This window comes from Sinohyriopsis cumingii, chromosome 12 (genome assembly GCF_028554795.1).
Source record: "Sinohyriopsis cumingii isolate HCF-2022 chromosome 12, ASM2855479v2, whole genome shotgun sequence".
NCBI lineage: Eukaryota > Metazoa > Mollusca > Bivalvia > Unionida > Unionidae > Sinohyriopsis > Sinohyriopsis cumingii.
This window is the reverse complement of record NC_142972.1, coordinates 17,893,116-17,909,739: the sequence shown is the minus strand read 5'-3', so window position 1 is coordinate 17,909,739 and position 16,624 is coordinate 17,893,116. Positions and strand designations below refer to the sequence as shown.

Here is a 16,624-nt window from a genome sequence, read left to right as displayed (position 1 = left end):
TATCTGTCAAATACTTGAAAGAAAGAATTGTCTAGCTACTGGAATTATTAATGAGTACATCTTGGGTCAGTTGAACAAGTTTTGGGAACTTTCTAAGTTTTCTAAGAGGTAAATAGATAATTACTTGTATTTTACCTGTTGTGTTACCTGTTTGCACCTGTATTTTAACAGTTGTAATAGATATGCACATTTTAGTAAATTATTCATAAAATTTGATTTTTAACCTTGATTTTGACACCTAATCCAACTACTTAGTGATGAAAGGGTTAATTAAGAAAAGAAAAAGCTTTGAGAAACACACATACTAAAAAATTATTTCATATTTTTCTACTTTAGATTGATAATTTCATATATTATGACTGTGACTATTTAACAATTTTGTGTCACGAAAATAGCATTTATCTTCTTTTACAAAAGTTATCAGTGACATGGGCTCAAACCTTCCCTTCTCAATCTTAATGAAAAGATGTTGCCATGAAGCAAACTGCCAAAATAGGCAATAAAATGGACATTTTCACATCATTATTGTGCTCAAACCTTAGTGCATTATAACAAGCATCATCCCAGTTGGTCATGTGAGTATACTGTTACTGTTGTAATTCATGTTGTAGAAACCCAGATGAAAATCAACCATACTCTCAAAGAAAGTGCTGGTATTTATCATCAGACTTTTTATTACATATATCTAGAAGATAAGAGCTTTGTCTAGACATGATAATAATGATAATTTTATTATATTTTGCAGGATGTACTTTATAAAGTATCTATGCCGATGTTATGGAGTTGACAGCTACCAGGCAGTGTGCAAGAAGACAGATGTTGGATACCTTAGATGGATTAAATATCAGCCTGCTGAAGAAAGGGACAAGGTATTATTACCTTGTTGTATATGGTTAATATCAATATTTATATACATGCCAAGTCAAGGAAGACAGATAGTTATTTTGAACATGTTGCTGCTTGTATCAGATTTATACCTTTTTGTATCAGCTGTAGATGACAAAACATATTGATAATTCCACCAGATTTATATGTTTTTGTCTTAGCTGTGGATGGCAAAACATAGTGATAATTCCACCAGATTTATAGCTTTTCGTCCCAGCTGTGGATGGCAAAAGATATTGATAATTCTAACAATGATACCTTTTGTCTCAGCTGTGGATGGCAAAACATATTAATAAAGCCACCAGATTTATACCTTTTTGTCTTAACTGTGGATAACAAGACATGTTGGTACTTTTTTGTTTTGTCTTTGGATTATTGCAAGGCACAAGTATCTTATTCCAGAGGTGATGGCAGCAGCAGTGTCTTTAATATTAAGATTCTTTGTCAGAGTTTGCAGGTCTATAGTGTCTATGTCTGTTACTGTATTCAGTTAAAAGTTTTATGTACTATTTGCATGTACTTATTATACCTGAAGTTCTATACTGAGGTGTTTTTCATGTAATATTGTGTGAACCTGATATGCCTAAATTTTCAATACTGAGGTGTCTTTCATGTAATATTGTGTGTACCTGATATGCCTAAATTTTCAATACTGAGGTGTCTTTCATGTAATATTGTGTGAACCTGATATGCCTAAAGTTTCTATACTGAGATGTCTTTCATGTAATATTGTGTGTGCCTGATACGCCTAAAGTTTCAATACTGAGGTGTCTTTTATGTAATATTGTGTGTACCTGATATGCCTAAAGTTTCAATACTGAGGTGTCTTTTATGTAATATTGTGTCTACCTGATATGCCTAAAGTTTCTATACTGAGGTGTCTTTTATGTAATATTGTGTGTACCTGATATGCCTAAAGTTTCTATACTGAGATGTCTTTCATGTAATATTGTGTGTACCTGATACGCCTAAAGTTTCAATACTGAGATGTCTTTCATGTAATATTGTGTGAACCTGATATGCCTAAAGTTTCTATACTGATGTGTCTTTTATGTAATATTGTGTGAGCCTGATATGCCTAAAGTTTCTATGCTGAAGTGTCTTTTATGTAATATTGTGTGTGCCTGATATGCCTAAAGTTTCTATACTGAGGTGTCTTTTATGTAATATTGTGTGTGCCTGATATGCCTAAAGTTTCTATACTGAGGTGTCTTTTATGTAATATTGTGTGTGCATGATATGCCTAAAGTTTCTATACTGAGGTGTCTTTTATGTAATATTGTGTGTGCATGATATGCCTAAAGTTTCTATACTGAGATGTCTTTCATGTAATATTGTGTGAACCTGATATGCCTAAAGTTTCTATGCTGAGGTGTCTTTTATGTAATATTGTGTGAACCTGATGTGCCTAAAGTGTCTATACTGAGGTGTCTTTTATGTAATATTGTGTGTGCCTGATATGCCTAAAGTTTCTATACTGAGATGTCTTTCATGTAATATTGTGTGAACCTGATATGCCTAAAGTTTCTATACTGAGGTGTCTTTTATGTAATATTGTGTGAACCTGATATGCCTAAGGTTTCTATGCTGAAGTGTCTTTTATGTAATATTGTGTGAACCTGATATGCCTAAAGTTTCTATACTGAGTTGTCTTTCACGTAATACAGTGTGTGCCTGATATGCCTAAATTTTCAGTACTGAGGTGTCTTTTATGTAATATTGTATGTATCTGATATGCCTAAAGTTTCTATACTGAGGTGTCTTTCATGTCATATTCCTGGTACATATCTAAATTTTTTATGCTTCAGCATGACATTATTTGATATTACTGCAGAACATCTTTCTCCTTTTCTGTAATACCACCTGCTTATGTATATCAAAAATAATGTTGATGTTGTAGAGCTCGTAAGTAGGTTACAGTCTCATGACAATGTAAATTTATTGGGGAGATTGGGGCAGGGTTGATGAGTTAAATGTACCTAATATGCCAGAAGTTTTCGTACTATGATTTATTTCATATATTAGCAAATTAGTCATTAAGTTATGATTCCAGAAGAATACTTGCCTGATCTCATCAACATTCTGAAGAAATTCTGCTACACCATCCAGTCAATCAATAATCATTAAAAGTTACTGTAGCCAGAGTCCACATAATATGAAGTAAATATTACCTACGGTATTCTGCAGAGGTTTTCAATGCTGCGTAAAAGCAACACTTGTAAAATATTACATAATATCCTGATCTTTACAAGGTGAGAGAGGTGTCAGACAGGTACATTGTGTGTGGACCCCAATACATTGACATCAGAGAGGCAGTGACCAAAGTGGTGATTGGAGAGGGTACTGACCAGCTGGATAAGGCAATTAAGGTAATGTACACATCTTCATTATATCATAGGTTTTATTACCAGGGTATGATAGAAATTGTTAAAGCTACATTAAAAATCCAAATTACATGCACCAGATATAATAGAAGTTATTGTTCAATGTTTTTAAGTTAAAATCTTGATCTTTACTCAACATGGCACTTTTTTGGGTATTGTCTAAGTATGTGAATTTCACTCATTATCAATTTTTTTTTAAAAGGCCACCAGAAAATTGTATCCATACAGAAGGTAGAATAAATGATATTCTCACCACAACAACATTTAACTGTAGAATTAGTATGTTTTTAAGTCCCCACTGCCACAGCTGACCATCTAGTTGGAGATGGGTATCTTGGTTTGGTCATACCCATCTCTCCATCCAGAGAAGCTTGTTAGAAAGATTTGCTCAGATATGCCATGGGTTCCTGTCTTGTCTATCTTACCTGCTGAAGCAGCATGGAGACCAACATTAAAATTTTATAATAACTGGAGCTTTATAATATATTAAAGTCCAAATTTAATATGCTGATATGCTGGGAATCTTGTTTGTCCACCTGCTTAAGGTGAATGCTTAGTTCATCACTGGGAACATTGTTTAAATTTTGTGCTAAGGTTCTTAAAAGTCATATATTTTATGTTGCATTCAGCAGAAACTTTTGTTTATTTTTAGCACTACTGATCACAGACCAGAAGAGTTTATGAGATGGCCATTTATCCTTCAATCAAACTAATCTTCTGATGTCAATTTGTCTGTTAGGGAATATGATATCACTAATGCTCCTCAACTACTTCATGAATTTCCATGAAACTTTACACATATTCATCCCAGGGTCTAGTTAGGCCTACATGAAAATGGTTCTGCACAGACATCCAGTATGGCCATCACAGCATCCACCACTACCCTACCTGAATGGATGGTCATATCAGTTTAGGTTTTCAATAAAAAGACTTTCTATCGTGTCTAGTTTGTATTAAATGAAAATAGTTCTGCTTAAAGATATCAGCTGGGGTTTTACTAAAAGACTTTTTATGATGTCGAGATTTCCAAAATCAAATCTCTGTCCATCTAATATCCAATATGGGCACCACTTCAGTCATAAAAAAATCTTATTATTGCTGATCCTTCTGGATGGAAAGTTATATTAGTAAGCATTGGGTTTCACTGGAAGACATCTGATGTCTAGTTGGTCTAAATAAAAATTGTGCTGATGTGATATCCTATATGGTCACAGCAGTGACCATTTTCAAAATCTTTTATCTACTCCTTCTAGATGAAAAGTCACACCAGTATTGGTTCTTTGTAAGAAAACTTCTTATGGTGGTGCTTATCTGACATCCAGTATGGCCACACTGACAGCCATCTTGAAGATATTATTTCATTTCTAACCCAAGATGGAAAGTCATATCAACATGTGGTTTTCACCCAAAGACTAATTATGATATCTGGTTTTCAATGGAAATGGTGCCTATCTGACTGCAAACATAATTTCCACAATAAACATACTAAAAATCTTGTCACTAATTCTTCTGAATGGATAGCTATATCAGGATGGGTTTTCTAATGTTTATTTCTAAATGAAGATGATGCCAATCTTACATAAAATATTTTTGTTAGAGTTGCTAGTTATAAACTTATATTGTTCAAGAATATCAGAGATGATTTCAATGTGGCAGCAGTTTTGAAAAAAGAATACTCATCTCTTTAGTTTCTGGAAAATCAAGCATCAGTCACTAAACTCATCTCGTTAAAATAGATCCAAGAGTTCCTGTATTTCCTGTTTTCTTGCTTTTAGCAGAAATCATTTTCTATGATTGCAAAAAATGGTAAAGCATTATTTTAAAATGTTCTAAATTCATGTATCTTTTACATGAGTTGTGCATTCAACAGAAAATTTAAGACAAAATTACTTAAGGGTCAAAGGTTGTAAGCAAAATGTTATTGTCATACCTATGTACATTTCTGTCCTGGCTGTAGCATTTAAAATGTTCAAGGCTGTAATATCAAATACAAAAGTTCAATCTTGAAGACCCTGTTTATTTTCCTGAAAATCAGTTGGGAATAATAGGACTGCTCAGCGTGCATTGTTTCTGTAACCATTTTGCAACTGAAGGTGTGTGATATCAGAGGAGGAGGATTCTTTTGTCTAGTTGGTCTGAAATGAAAATGGTGCTGCTCACTGCTGCTCCTGAATGAATGGTTGTATCTGCACATGATTTTGACTGAAAGACTTTGACTTTTTGATCATAAATGAAATGGTGCCAGTCTGACTTCCAGTATGTCAGCAACATTGGTCATTATGAAAATCGTGTTATGACTACTTCTCCAAGATGACTGGTCGTATCATTAGTATGCTTATATCAGAAGACTTCTTATGATGTCACTTGATCCTAAATGGAAAGGTTGATGCTTGAAAATGTTATCATTTCTAATCTGCTGTTTGGAAAGTCATAACAACATGGTGTTTCCACCAGAAGACTTCTTGTGACATCTTGTTAGTCATAAATGATGTCATGTTGGTATTAATGAACATGGTACCAATGTGACATACATGGCAGATGATTTGAAAATTTTGGTATAGGTCTAAAATATAAGGAATAGTTTTAACCCTCAGTAGTGAAATGAAGAAATGGTATTATTAAGCCCTCTGGAAATGCTTTTCGGCCTGTAGAGTGTCATTTCCTTGAAGAGACTCATTCTGTTAGCAGTAGTAGTACTGAATTATTATTTTGTAATAAAAAAAATATGACAATTTCTAAGTAAAATGCAAATCTTTTGTGCCCATATCCTCGTTTTTGTTAACTGCTGAATAGAGAAAAAGGTAAAACTTGTGTGTATTTAAACTATTAGATTTGAATTACCTCTATAACAGCATTGTGTACAGTGGGCTTGTTTTCTTTCCTCACAGACACTTTGCAGGTGGATGGAATTTCAAGACCACAACTTGTACAAATGTACCTACTGTGGCCAATCATAATTCAACACAAACTACAACTTTGTTTTTCTAAAACTCTCCTTTTATCAACATCAGAAACAATGGCTAACTTAATCCTCTGGGTACATGCCCCACAATTATGTACAGTCTAGAAGTTTTTATTATTGATGTTTCACTATGTTCATGTTCCAGTTCAAGAAATGTGCGAGCTTCAAGAGGCTATGAAGTGAAAAAAATAATTATTTTAAATTGTGTAATGAAAAATAGAGTAGAAAAAATCGATATCAGCAATCTTAAATATGTTCCAGTTTTGTAACAACTGTGCTGTTTCAGTCCTTTCTATCCATTTGAACCATTTAATTTTAGTAGACCATTTCACAACTTCTCCATTTAATGTGGCTTATTAGAAGATGGATGACTGATATGCTAGTTTTCCTTAACTAATAGAAATAAATATGATATCAGATTTAAAATACTCACAAATTTCCAGCTGCATGAATTTTAGTGTGCAACAAGGTAAAGATTTAACTGCCAAAAATCGATTTAAAAATTGGTTATATCCTTTGCAGTTTGTACCGGAGTGCAGGTATATCCAGTAATAGCCCACCATGCTCTTCAAAATTTTCATTAAATGAGATAGAGGACTGTTTCAAGCAGAGTAGAGAACTATTTCATTTCACTTTTGTTTTATTTTCATGACATAATACAACATTTAGCCATATTAACTTTTATAGACATTAACTTCTCACAGGATTTTTTTTCTCAGTCTATGACTAGTAAATTATTGAAAATTCTCAGCCTAAAAAATACCTGTTATATGGTATTACTAAATATACTATTTACATGTCAAATATATACACACAAATTATTTTCAGCAAATTATGCATGTTTTTGAGCTTCCTAATACATGTATTACAGTTAGATCAGTCTGTACATTCAAGTGTAGAATGGTAGTATTCAGACATTCAAGTGTAGAATGGTAGTATTCAGACATTCAAGTGTAGAATGGTAGTATTCAGACATTCAAGTGTAGAATGGTAGTATTCATACATTCAAGTGTAGAATGGTAGTATTCAGACATTCAAGTGTAGAATGGTAGTATTCAGACATTGTCAATATCAGAAGATTGATTATTCTTGTATACATCATGGACATTATTATAAAAATCAAACAAAATTGTTTTCAGATGGTCTCAGAACACTGCTTTTTACATTAAAAACAATTATTTTATGTATGCCTGCACCAATTAAGCTCTTCTCAGCATGGCTTACAACTAAAAAGCCGTGGGTTTGAATCCTACCAGCAGATTAGCCTGGGTCAGATATAGTCAGTGTGTCCTTGGGCAAGGCACTTTACTCCAATTGCCTTTGCACTAAAATAAACTAGATGTCTTGCTGTGCCGTAAGACACCTACACAAGCAAACCAAACTTTTCAGCACAAAGATATCTCCAAAAGTGAAAATCAAGACTGTAGACAAGGCAGTACAAGACTTTAACAAAACATTTGCGTCTTTTTACCAATAGGATACAAGGATGCCAGAGAAAAAGGAGATTCTTCTATGCCTTGCCCTACACAGAGAAATTACAATGTCCAGATTACAAGAAGTGGACAAGAGTAAAGTTACGCAAAAGGTAACATGTCCTTCACAGCATTAACTTTGAATAACTGTTCACACTCAACAATAGCTCTTTCTGCATAAATCTTGGATAAACATTATAACTGTTATACATCAGTGCATTTTCTGTAACTTGACTTTGTGCCATAGCATAATGTGGAGTTTCCAGTTTGTATATTTGTATTTTTACCCAGCCTTCACTGTTGGTTGATGAAAGACAGATTTGAGCTTTTTGTTTTTGATATGCAGCATTGTTATTTTTGCATCATTTGTCATAAAAACAATTAAATAGACTTTGTAGGGATTGATCTTGGATAAGAATATGTTGTCTTGGACAAGATGGCCCTTTGAATTTTTAATATCATAATGTAATAAAGTGCCTGCATCTTATCTGCAACAGTGGACCTATAATAAAAATTGCATAACTTTTGAGAAAACAAGGTAACAATATAATTTTAAATATATTATGAATATTCATTATTTATGATTCATAGTTTTGTGTCTTGTAGGCCATTGACATGCTACAGAAGTACTGTTCAGAAGCAAATTTCATGAAGAATATGGTAATTATGTCAAAATTGGGTCACCATATAGCTCAATTAAAATGTCCGTCATACTTATTTTAAGCCATTTACAAAAGTACATATCTGTAAGCCAGGTTCAAGAAAAATACATTAATTTCATCAACACTGGTCATCATATAGCCAAGAATTCAGAGGTATGTCATTCTGGATTTTAAGCCATTGACATGCTAAAGACATGCTGTTCACAACCTTCATTCATGGAGAGTAATGTAATTATGTCAGCACTGGGTCATCAGGTAACTAAGAATTCAAATGACTCTCATGTAATTTTAGGCCAATGACATGCTATCGAAGTACTTATTTTAGAAGCCAGGTTCATGAATATGCAAATTATGTCAGCACTGGGTCATCAGGTAACTAAGAATTCAAATGACTCTCATGTAATTTTAGGCCAATGACATGCTATCGAAGTACTTATTTTAGAAGCCAGGTTCATGAATATGCAAATTATGTCAGCACTGGGTCATCAGGTAACTAAGAATTCAAATGACTCTCATGTAATTTTAGGCCAATGACATGCTATCGAAGTACTTATTTTAGAAGCCAGGTTCATGAATATGCAAATTATGTCAGCACTGGGTCACCATATTACTAACAATTCAGATGATTATGATGCAGAGTTTAGGCCATTGACATGGAACACAAGTACTATTCAGAAGTATATGGTAATTATGTCAACATTGGGTCATCATATAAGAGTTTAATGGGTTTTTTCTTCTGAGTTCATCATGGTATAAACTGTCATTATGTAAGGGCATTATGTAAGCTGTGTGAGTTGGCAACTCTTGTAATTGAAATTTCAATTATTTGTTATGTTATTTTGTTTGCATCATTAAAATACAGAAATCTTAATTAAACGTAGTAATACATGTTTGGGGTTTTCTGTTACGTAACTATTTATAGCACTTGGGATTGTCCTGCTTGATCGTAATAAGCTCGTTATAATACCAGTCATTCAACTAATGGAAGCCAAATTTGTTCAGTTATTTTTTTAAAAATTGTTAGAATGTTATTTTCCTTTGATGCTTACTTTGTGTCTGCCTTAACTGGCAGTGTTTATCTTATGCTGTACATGTGACTCTGTTTATAGAAGTGGGTATTCTTAGAAAAGTAGTTCTCCTTACAGTTCATACAGAAATAAACGCAATTCATTTTGATCATGTGGTAACATTCTGACCAATGGAAATGTTACTTTCCTTTACCAGCTACTGGGATTGCAATTATAACTCCATCACATGCTAAAGTATGCAGGACAAAATGGAAGGTTGTCAAATCATGATGGTACCTTTGTAGAATTATTTGCATCAGTTCAGTAAAGAAAGTTCTAACGAGTGCATTCTTAGAAAAGAAACTTTGGAAACATTCTGCTAAGAGCAAGTTGTCTCATTTGAGTCACTTTTAATGAATGTGAGAAGGAGTGTGATATGCACTTGGCATCATTTAGTAATCAGTGCATATGCATGTCATGTGGCAGCTGCCAGTTGAATATATACAATCAGAAAAACTGCCAAATTATCACTGCTGAACCACATCAAAATTATTTTACTCCATGACATCAGTGTGTTGCATTTCAATCATACATTTAACCTAATACGGACTGTAATTGTACCATACTTTGTAGGAACTGTTCTAGATTACAGCTACACTGTCTTAATGTTGCAAAAAATGGGCTGTCTTAATATTGTAAAAATTGGGCTGCACATATAATTTTAGATGAACCATGGGATATTTACACAGAGTTATTATTTTCAGACTAACATTGGATGACTGTTCATGCTAGAATAAATAAACTGTTTAAGAACTGTTCTTGCTTACAACTGCATTCATGGAATTGTACCTGGTTATCTCCAAAACCTTCTCAGTGTGTGTGAAAGCAAACAGTATCACCTGGGATCAAGGCTCAAGATAATATTCAAACTACAAAACCTTGTACAGAATTATTCAAAATAAATATTCAGGACTCTGGTGCCATAACCATGAACTCAGTACCTGTTAGGACTGCACACATTTGGAAGTAATTTAAATCTGAATACATAAGTGACATAATTGTTTGATTTTATCATCAGTGTTTTTCTTTATGTCTGTTCTTTGACTAGAGCATTTATATAAACTGATTATTTTAATCTAAATGTCTGTAAATGTACATTTTAAAGACTCAAGGTACAATAGCAATAGCTAACTGAGTAACTCTTTCACATAAAAGATTATTGTTCTTAATCTTCTTTTTCTTTTCTTCTTCTTCTTAATATTATTAGTAGTAGTAGTAGTAGTAGTAGCATTGCAAAGGTCTTTTTGCCAATCATTTGTGGAAATACCAGAGCTTGTTCCAATAGGAGTGGTGGTGGAAGGGATTGCCAGTGATTTTCCTATAAAAGTATTTCATCATTCCATTGGTTTCAACATTGACTTGAACTTAACTCTCATCTGTTAGTGATGATAAGAGTTTTGAAGTTATACAACAGAGCCCATTTATAACTTACTTCTTTTATATACCAGATTACCATTTTACTTCCAGGTGATTATATAATTTGTTTTTGATTAAAAAGCAAATCATTTTTAATGAATAAATGGTTTTTCCATGTTGTGTATATATATATATATATATATATATATATATATACACACACACACTAATTGCTCTTATTTCTTGTTTCAGGAGGTTGCACAGAAGATTCTTCAGAATACATATGGAATCCAATCTCCCATACTGATTGTGACCCCTGGCCTTGACCTTAAAAAGCAGGGAGTATTGTGCCTGCTAATGCACTGTGACCTTGTCCTTAGAAATATTAATGGTGACAGAACTCTTGTTCAGCCACTTATCAGGTTGGCAACTCAGCCTCAGACCATGAAGGTAAGATTCCTACTAGTATATGGGCATTGTCTTGCAACCAGCACACCCTTAACCACCACTTCTGGTGTCATCGTTCAAGGAAAACATCTGCCTTGGTCATTATTCACTAAATTAAAGTAATTATTTTAATATTTGCTGACCCATATTACTTTTATTCTTTTTCCCCGCAATGACAGTGGTCATATGGGCACAGATATCTGATTCATTTGCAATTTACTGTAGTGTTAATGCTTTGTGGCAGATCAGTAAAACATGCTAATACCAACTCATAAGGAGTTTTATGATTATGTTTTACCAGAGAACTATTTTTTTTGAGAAAGTGGTGTATGTAACAAAATTTGACCAAATGTTTTAAGGATATCATATACATACATACATACATACATACATACATACATACATACACTAATTAATTAATTAGATAAATGGATATTATTAATTTGTAGACTGGAATTGACTCCTTAAGATCATATATCCATATTAAAATCCATTCTTATTCATTGTTGATCATTGTTACACCAATCCAAACCCACCCCAGGTTTACCAAAATTTATATCTCCTTCACACGGTCTATGTTTATGAACCCTGTAACTTGCAAGTTATTCTTGGTTCATACAACTTTCAAAAATGCGTAAATCTGAGGAGTACCCACCCCAGGTTTACCAAAATTTATATCTCCTTCACACGGTCTATGTTTATGAACCCTGTAACTTGCAAGTTATTCTTGGTTCATACAACCTTCAAAAATGCGTAAATCTGAGGAGTGTTCTTTAGAACACCTTTAATTTTAAAAAGTTGGTTTTCTGTTTTTAGTGGGATTTTATTTGCTCTCAGATTCCTTGCATTTTGTCAGAAATTCAAAGAATTCATCAGAACAAGTACAGAGAGTTTCAATCAAATAAAATATGTCACTTTTTTAAATATTTTTTTTTTACAATTTAATTATTTTCCAAAACATAGTAAGCAAAGTGGGATAAAGCTTGTGGAATTAAAAGACATGATACTGGTAAAATAGCATCAATTTGATGTAGTGGCACAGTTTTGTAATTTTAGTCAGGTTTTATACCTATTTTTTAAGTAATAAAAAAAGTAATGTAAGGGGAAAGTGAAGTGTTCAGATGTATAATTGACTATTATATGAACAATGCTATCAAGAGAGAGGTCTACAGATGTATAATTGACTATTATATGAACCATGCTATCAAGAGAGAGAGGTCTACAGATGTATAATTGACTATTATATGAACCATGCTATCAAGAGAGAGTTCTACAGATGTATGATTGACTATATATGAACCATGCTATCAAGAGAGAGAGGTCTACAGATGTATGATTGACTGTTATATGAACCATGCTATCAAGAGCGAGATGTCTATAGATGTTTGACTGACTACATATGAACCAAGCTATCAAGAGAGAGAGGTCTACAGATGTATGATTGACTATTATATGAACCATGCTATCAAGAGAGAGGTCTACAGATGTATGATTGACTATTATATGAACCATGCTATCAAGAGAGAGGTCTACAGATGTATAATTGACTATTATATGAACCATGCTATCAAGAGAGAGAGGTCTACAGATGTATAATTGACTATTATATGAACCATGCTATCAAGAGAGAGAGGTCTACAGATGTATAATGGATTATTAAAATATCATAAATGTATTCTAGGACGCCTTTATACCTACAATGCCTCAGGATGATGTACAAGAAATTAGGGAGGTATTACAGGCTCACAAAGGGAAAGACACCCCAGTCTTCTATCGTAAGTTGACTAAATATTAATCAGTATTTATGAAGCAGCAGTTATTTTGACTTCTGCATAACAGCATTGGCCAAACTAATGGAGTCTACTCTGAAACAACAGTAACATGATGCAAGAGACTTCATACCATTTCTAAGTTTACATTCTTATGGGTGCTATGGCAGCTTTTGTGGTAGAGTGTCAGATTAATTTGCCAAGAGTCACAGGTTTGATATCACCTCTGGTTAGCTCCCTTGGTGTGTTTAGTTCCCATTTCCATGGCATGATATAGATAGCAAAATAAGGAAATACATTTTATAAACCCATAAGCTGCAGAATGTATTGCTGATTACAGTGAGACGTTTAGATTAATATGGCCAACATTCTTGTTATAGGTTATGAACTTAGAGCAAGGAAGAAATTTTGTCCTTTCTCTTTATCCTATTATAGATATCAGATTTTATACTATTTCATTCTACCCTAAAATAAAGAGATCAGAATTCATAAGGAACACCTCCAATTTTTTTCTAACAATTTTATTAGTGATGCTATATTTTCATTTAAAAGACCTGTTTGAAGAATAAAATATAATATATATAAATAAATATATATATATATATATATATATATATATATATATATATATATATATATATATATATATATATATATATATATATATATATATATATTTGTCAACAGCCTAAGGACAGTATCAGTACAATAATAGATAATATTTGGCTTTTCTATTTAACTGATTTTTTTTCTCCCCATTTCAGGTTGTCCTAATGGCCACCCATATGTAATTGGAGATGTAAGTAATAGATAAAAAAATTATTCTCTTTATACCATACAGACTGTAAGCCAGGATAGTGCAGTGGTAACATGTTGGCTATTCATCTCTGTAGTACTGAGTTCAATTCTTAGTTCAGACATGTGTATGGTGAGATTGGTTACAGGGTGATGGAGTGGTAACATGTTGATTATGCATCTCTTAGTACTGGGGTTAATCCCAAGTTCAGTGAGTGAAGTTACAGGATAGCACAGTGGTAACAAGCAGGCTGTGCATCTCTATATGATTGGTTCAGTCCCCAGAATACACTTTAGCAAGCTCAGTGTGGTTGTCAGTGAAATATTGTTTGTTTTCCCTTGGTTTCTAGTTTTTTATATTACATCTCAGTGTTTTTAAAAATACTGTGAATTTAGTATTTTGTGCATTATTAATTTTTATGGATTTAGTAGTTGCACAAAACCACAATTAAGAACCCTTCAGTTATCCATCTCTGGAAACAGTTGGACTTTTCACCCTATCCTTGAATTTGTTTAGTAACAACAATTTTAATTTTCCACAAAACGTGAAAAATTTATAACTATGAAAATAAAAGAATTCAAAGTATGCTAAACTAGTTATAAAAATTGATGTTGTTAATTCTCCAAAGCATATGTGATTATTTGTTTCCTAGATTTTGGAAACTGAAAAATAACAGAGAACATTACTGCAACTACTGATCATGCCTGTATATTGTCAGTTTACATGTGAGAGCATCAACCCTGACTGAAAGAATTTAAATACAGTTTGGTTTCTATAGTTGTTATCTATCAGGCAACTATCTGTCTAATTCATGACACCTTACATAATATCACGTGGATTGCCACGATGTCTTAAATGCACACCAGATCTATCTGTATATCACACATGATTGCTATAGATTTTACAGACACCTTAGATTACATCATGTGGATTGCCATGATGTCTTAAAGACAACAGATCTATCAGTATATCACACATGATTGCTATAGATTTTACAAACACCTTACATAACATCACATGGATTGCCACGATGTCCTAAAGACACAACAGATCTATCAGTATATCAGACATGATTGCTATAGATTTTACAGACATCTTACATTACATCACGTGGATTGCCACGATGTCCTAAAGGTACAACAGATCTATCAGTATATCACACATGATTGCTATAGATTTTACAGACATCTTACATAACATCACATGGATTGTCACGATGTCCTAAAGGTACAACAGATCTATCAGTATATCACATATGATTGCTATAGATTTTACAGACACCTTACATTACATCACATGGATTGCCACGATGTCCTAAAGGCACAACAGATCTATCAGTATATCACATATGATTGCTATAGATTTTACAGACACCTTACATTACATCACGTGGATTGCCACGATGTCCTAAAGGTACAACAGATCTATCAGTATATCACATATGATTGCTATAGATTTTACAGACACCTTACATTACATCACATGGATTGCCACGATGTCCTAAAGGCACAACAGATCTATCAGTATATCACATATGATTGCTATAGATTTTACAGACATCTTACATTACATCACGTGGATTGCCACGATGTCCTAAAGGTACAACAGATCTATCAGTATATCACACATGATTGCTATAGATTTTACAGACATCTTACATAACATCACATGGATTGCCACGATGTCCTAAAGGTACAACAGATCTATCAGTATATCACATATGATTGCTATAGATTTTACAGACACCTTACATTACATCACATGGATTGCCATGGTGTCCTAAAGGCACAACAGATCTATCAGTATATCACATATGATTGCTATAGATTTTACAGACACCTTACATTACATCACATGGATTGCCACGATGTCCTAAAGGTACAACAGATCTATCAGTATATCACACATGATTGCTATAGATTTTACAGACATCTTACATAACATCACATGGATTGCCACGATGTCCTAAAGGTACAACAGATCTATCAGTATATCACATATGATTGCTATAGATTTTACAGACACCTTACATTACATCACGTGGATTGCCACGATGTCCTAAAGGTACAACAGATCTATCAGTATATCACATATGATTGCTATAGATTTTACAGACACCTTACATTACATCACATGGATTGCCACGATGTCCTAAAGGCACAACAGATCTATCAGTATATCACATATGATTGCTATAGATTTTACAGACATCTTACATTACATCACGTGGATTGCCATGATGTCCTAAAGGTACAACAGATCTATCAGTATATCACACATGATTGCTATAGATTTTACAGACATCTTACATAACATCACATGGATTGCCACGATGTCCTAAAGGTACAACAGATCTATCAGTATATCACATATGATTGCTATAGATTTTACAGACACCTTACATTACATCGCATGGATTGCCACGATGTCTTAAAGACAACAGATCTATCAGTATATCACTCATGATTGCTACAGATTTTACAGACACCTTACATTACCGGTACATCACATGGATTGCCATGATGTCTTAAATGCACAACAGATCTTTCAGTATATCACTCATGATTGCTATAGATTTTACAGACACCTTACATTACATCACATGGATTGCCATGATGTCTTAAATGCACAACAGATCTATCAGTATATCACACATGATTGCTATAGATTTTACAGACACCTTACATTACATCACATGGATTGCCATGATGTCCTAAAGGCACAACAGATCTATCAGTATATCACATATGATTGCTATAGATTTTACAGACACCTTACATTACATCACATGGATTGCCATGATGTCCTAAAGGTACAACAGATC

At 33.3% G+C, this 16,624-nt stretch overlaps 1 protein-coding gene across 1 annotated transcript in view; it reads left to right on the top strand.

Moving 5' to 3' along the window:
* The window catches only part of LOC149786041 (E3 ubiquitin-protein ligase rnf213-alpha-like), a 165,428-nt gene that overhangs the window by 98,285 nt on the left and 50,519 nt on the right, over positions 1-16,624 (top strand). The window contains exons 21-27 of the mRNA XM_089976323.1: positions 746-869; positions 3,138-3,254; positions 7,709-7,816; positions 8,310-8,363; positions 11,041-11,238; positions 12,917-13,010; positions 13,769-13,803. Of these exons, the coding sequence (XP_089832449.1) occupies positions 746-869; positions 3,138-3,254; positions 7,709-7,816; positions 8,310-8,363; positions 11,041-11,238; positions 12,917-13,010; positions 13,769-13,803 (730 nt within the window). The remainder of the gene's footprint in view (positions 1-745; positions 870-3,137; positions 3,255-7,708; positions 7,817-8,309; positions 8,364-11,040; positions 11,239-12,916; positions 13,011-13,768; positions 13,804-16,624) is intronic.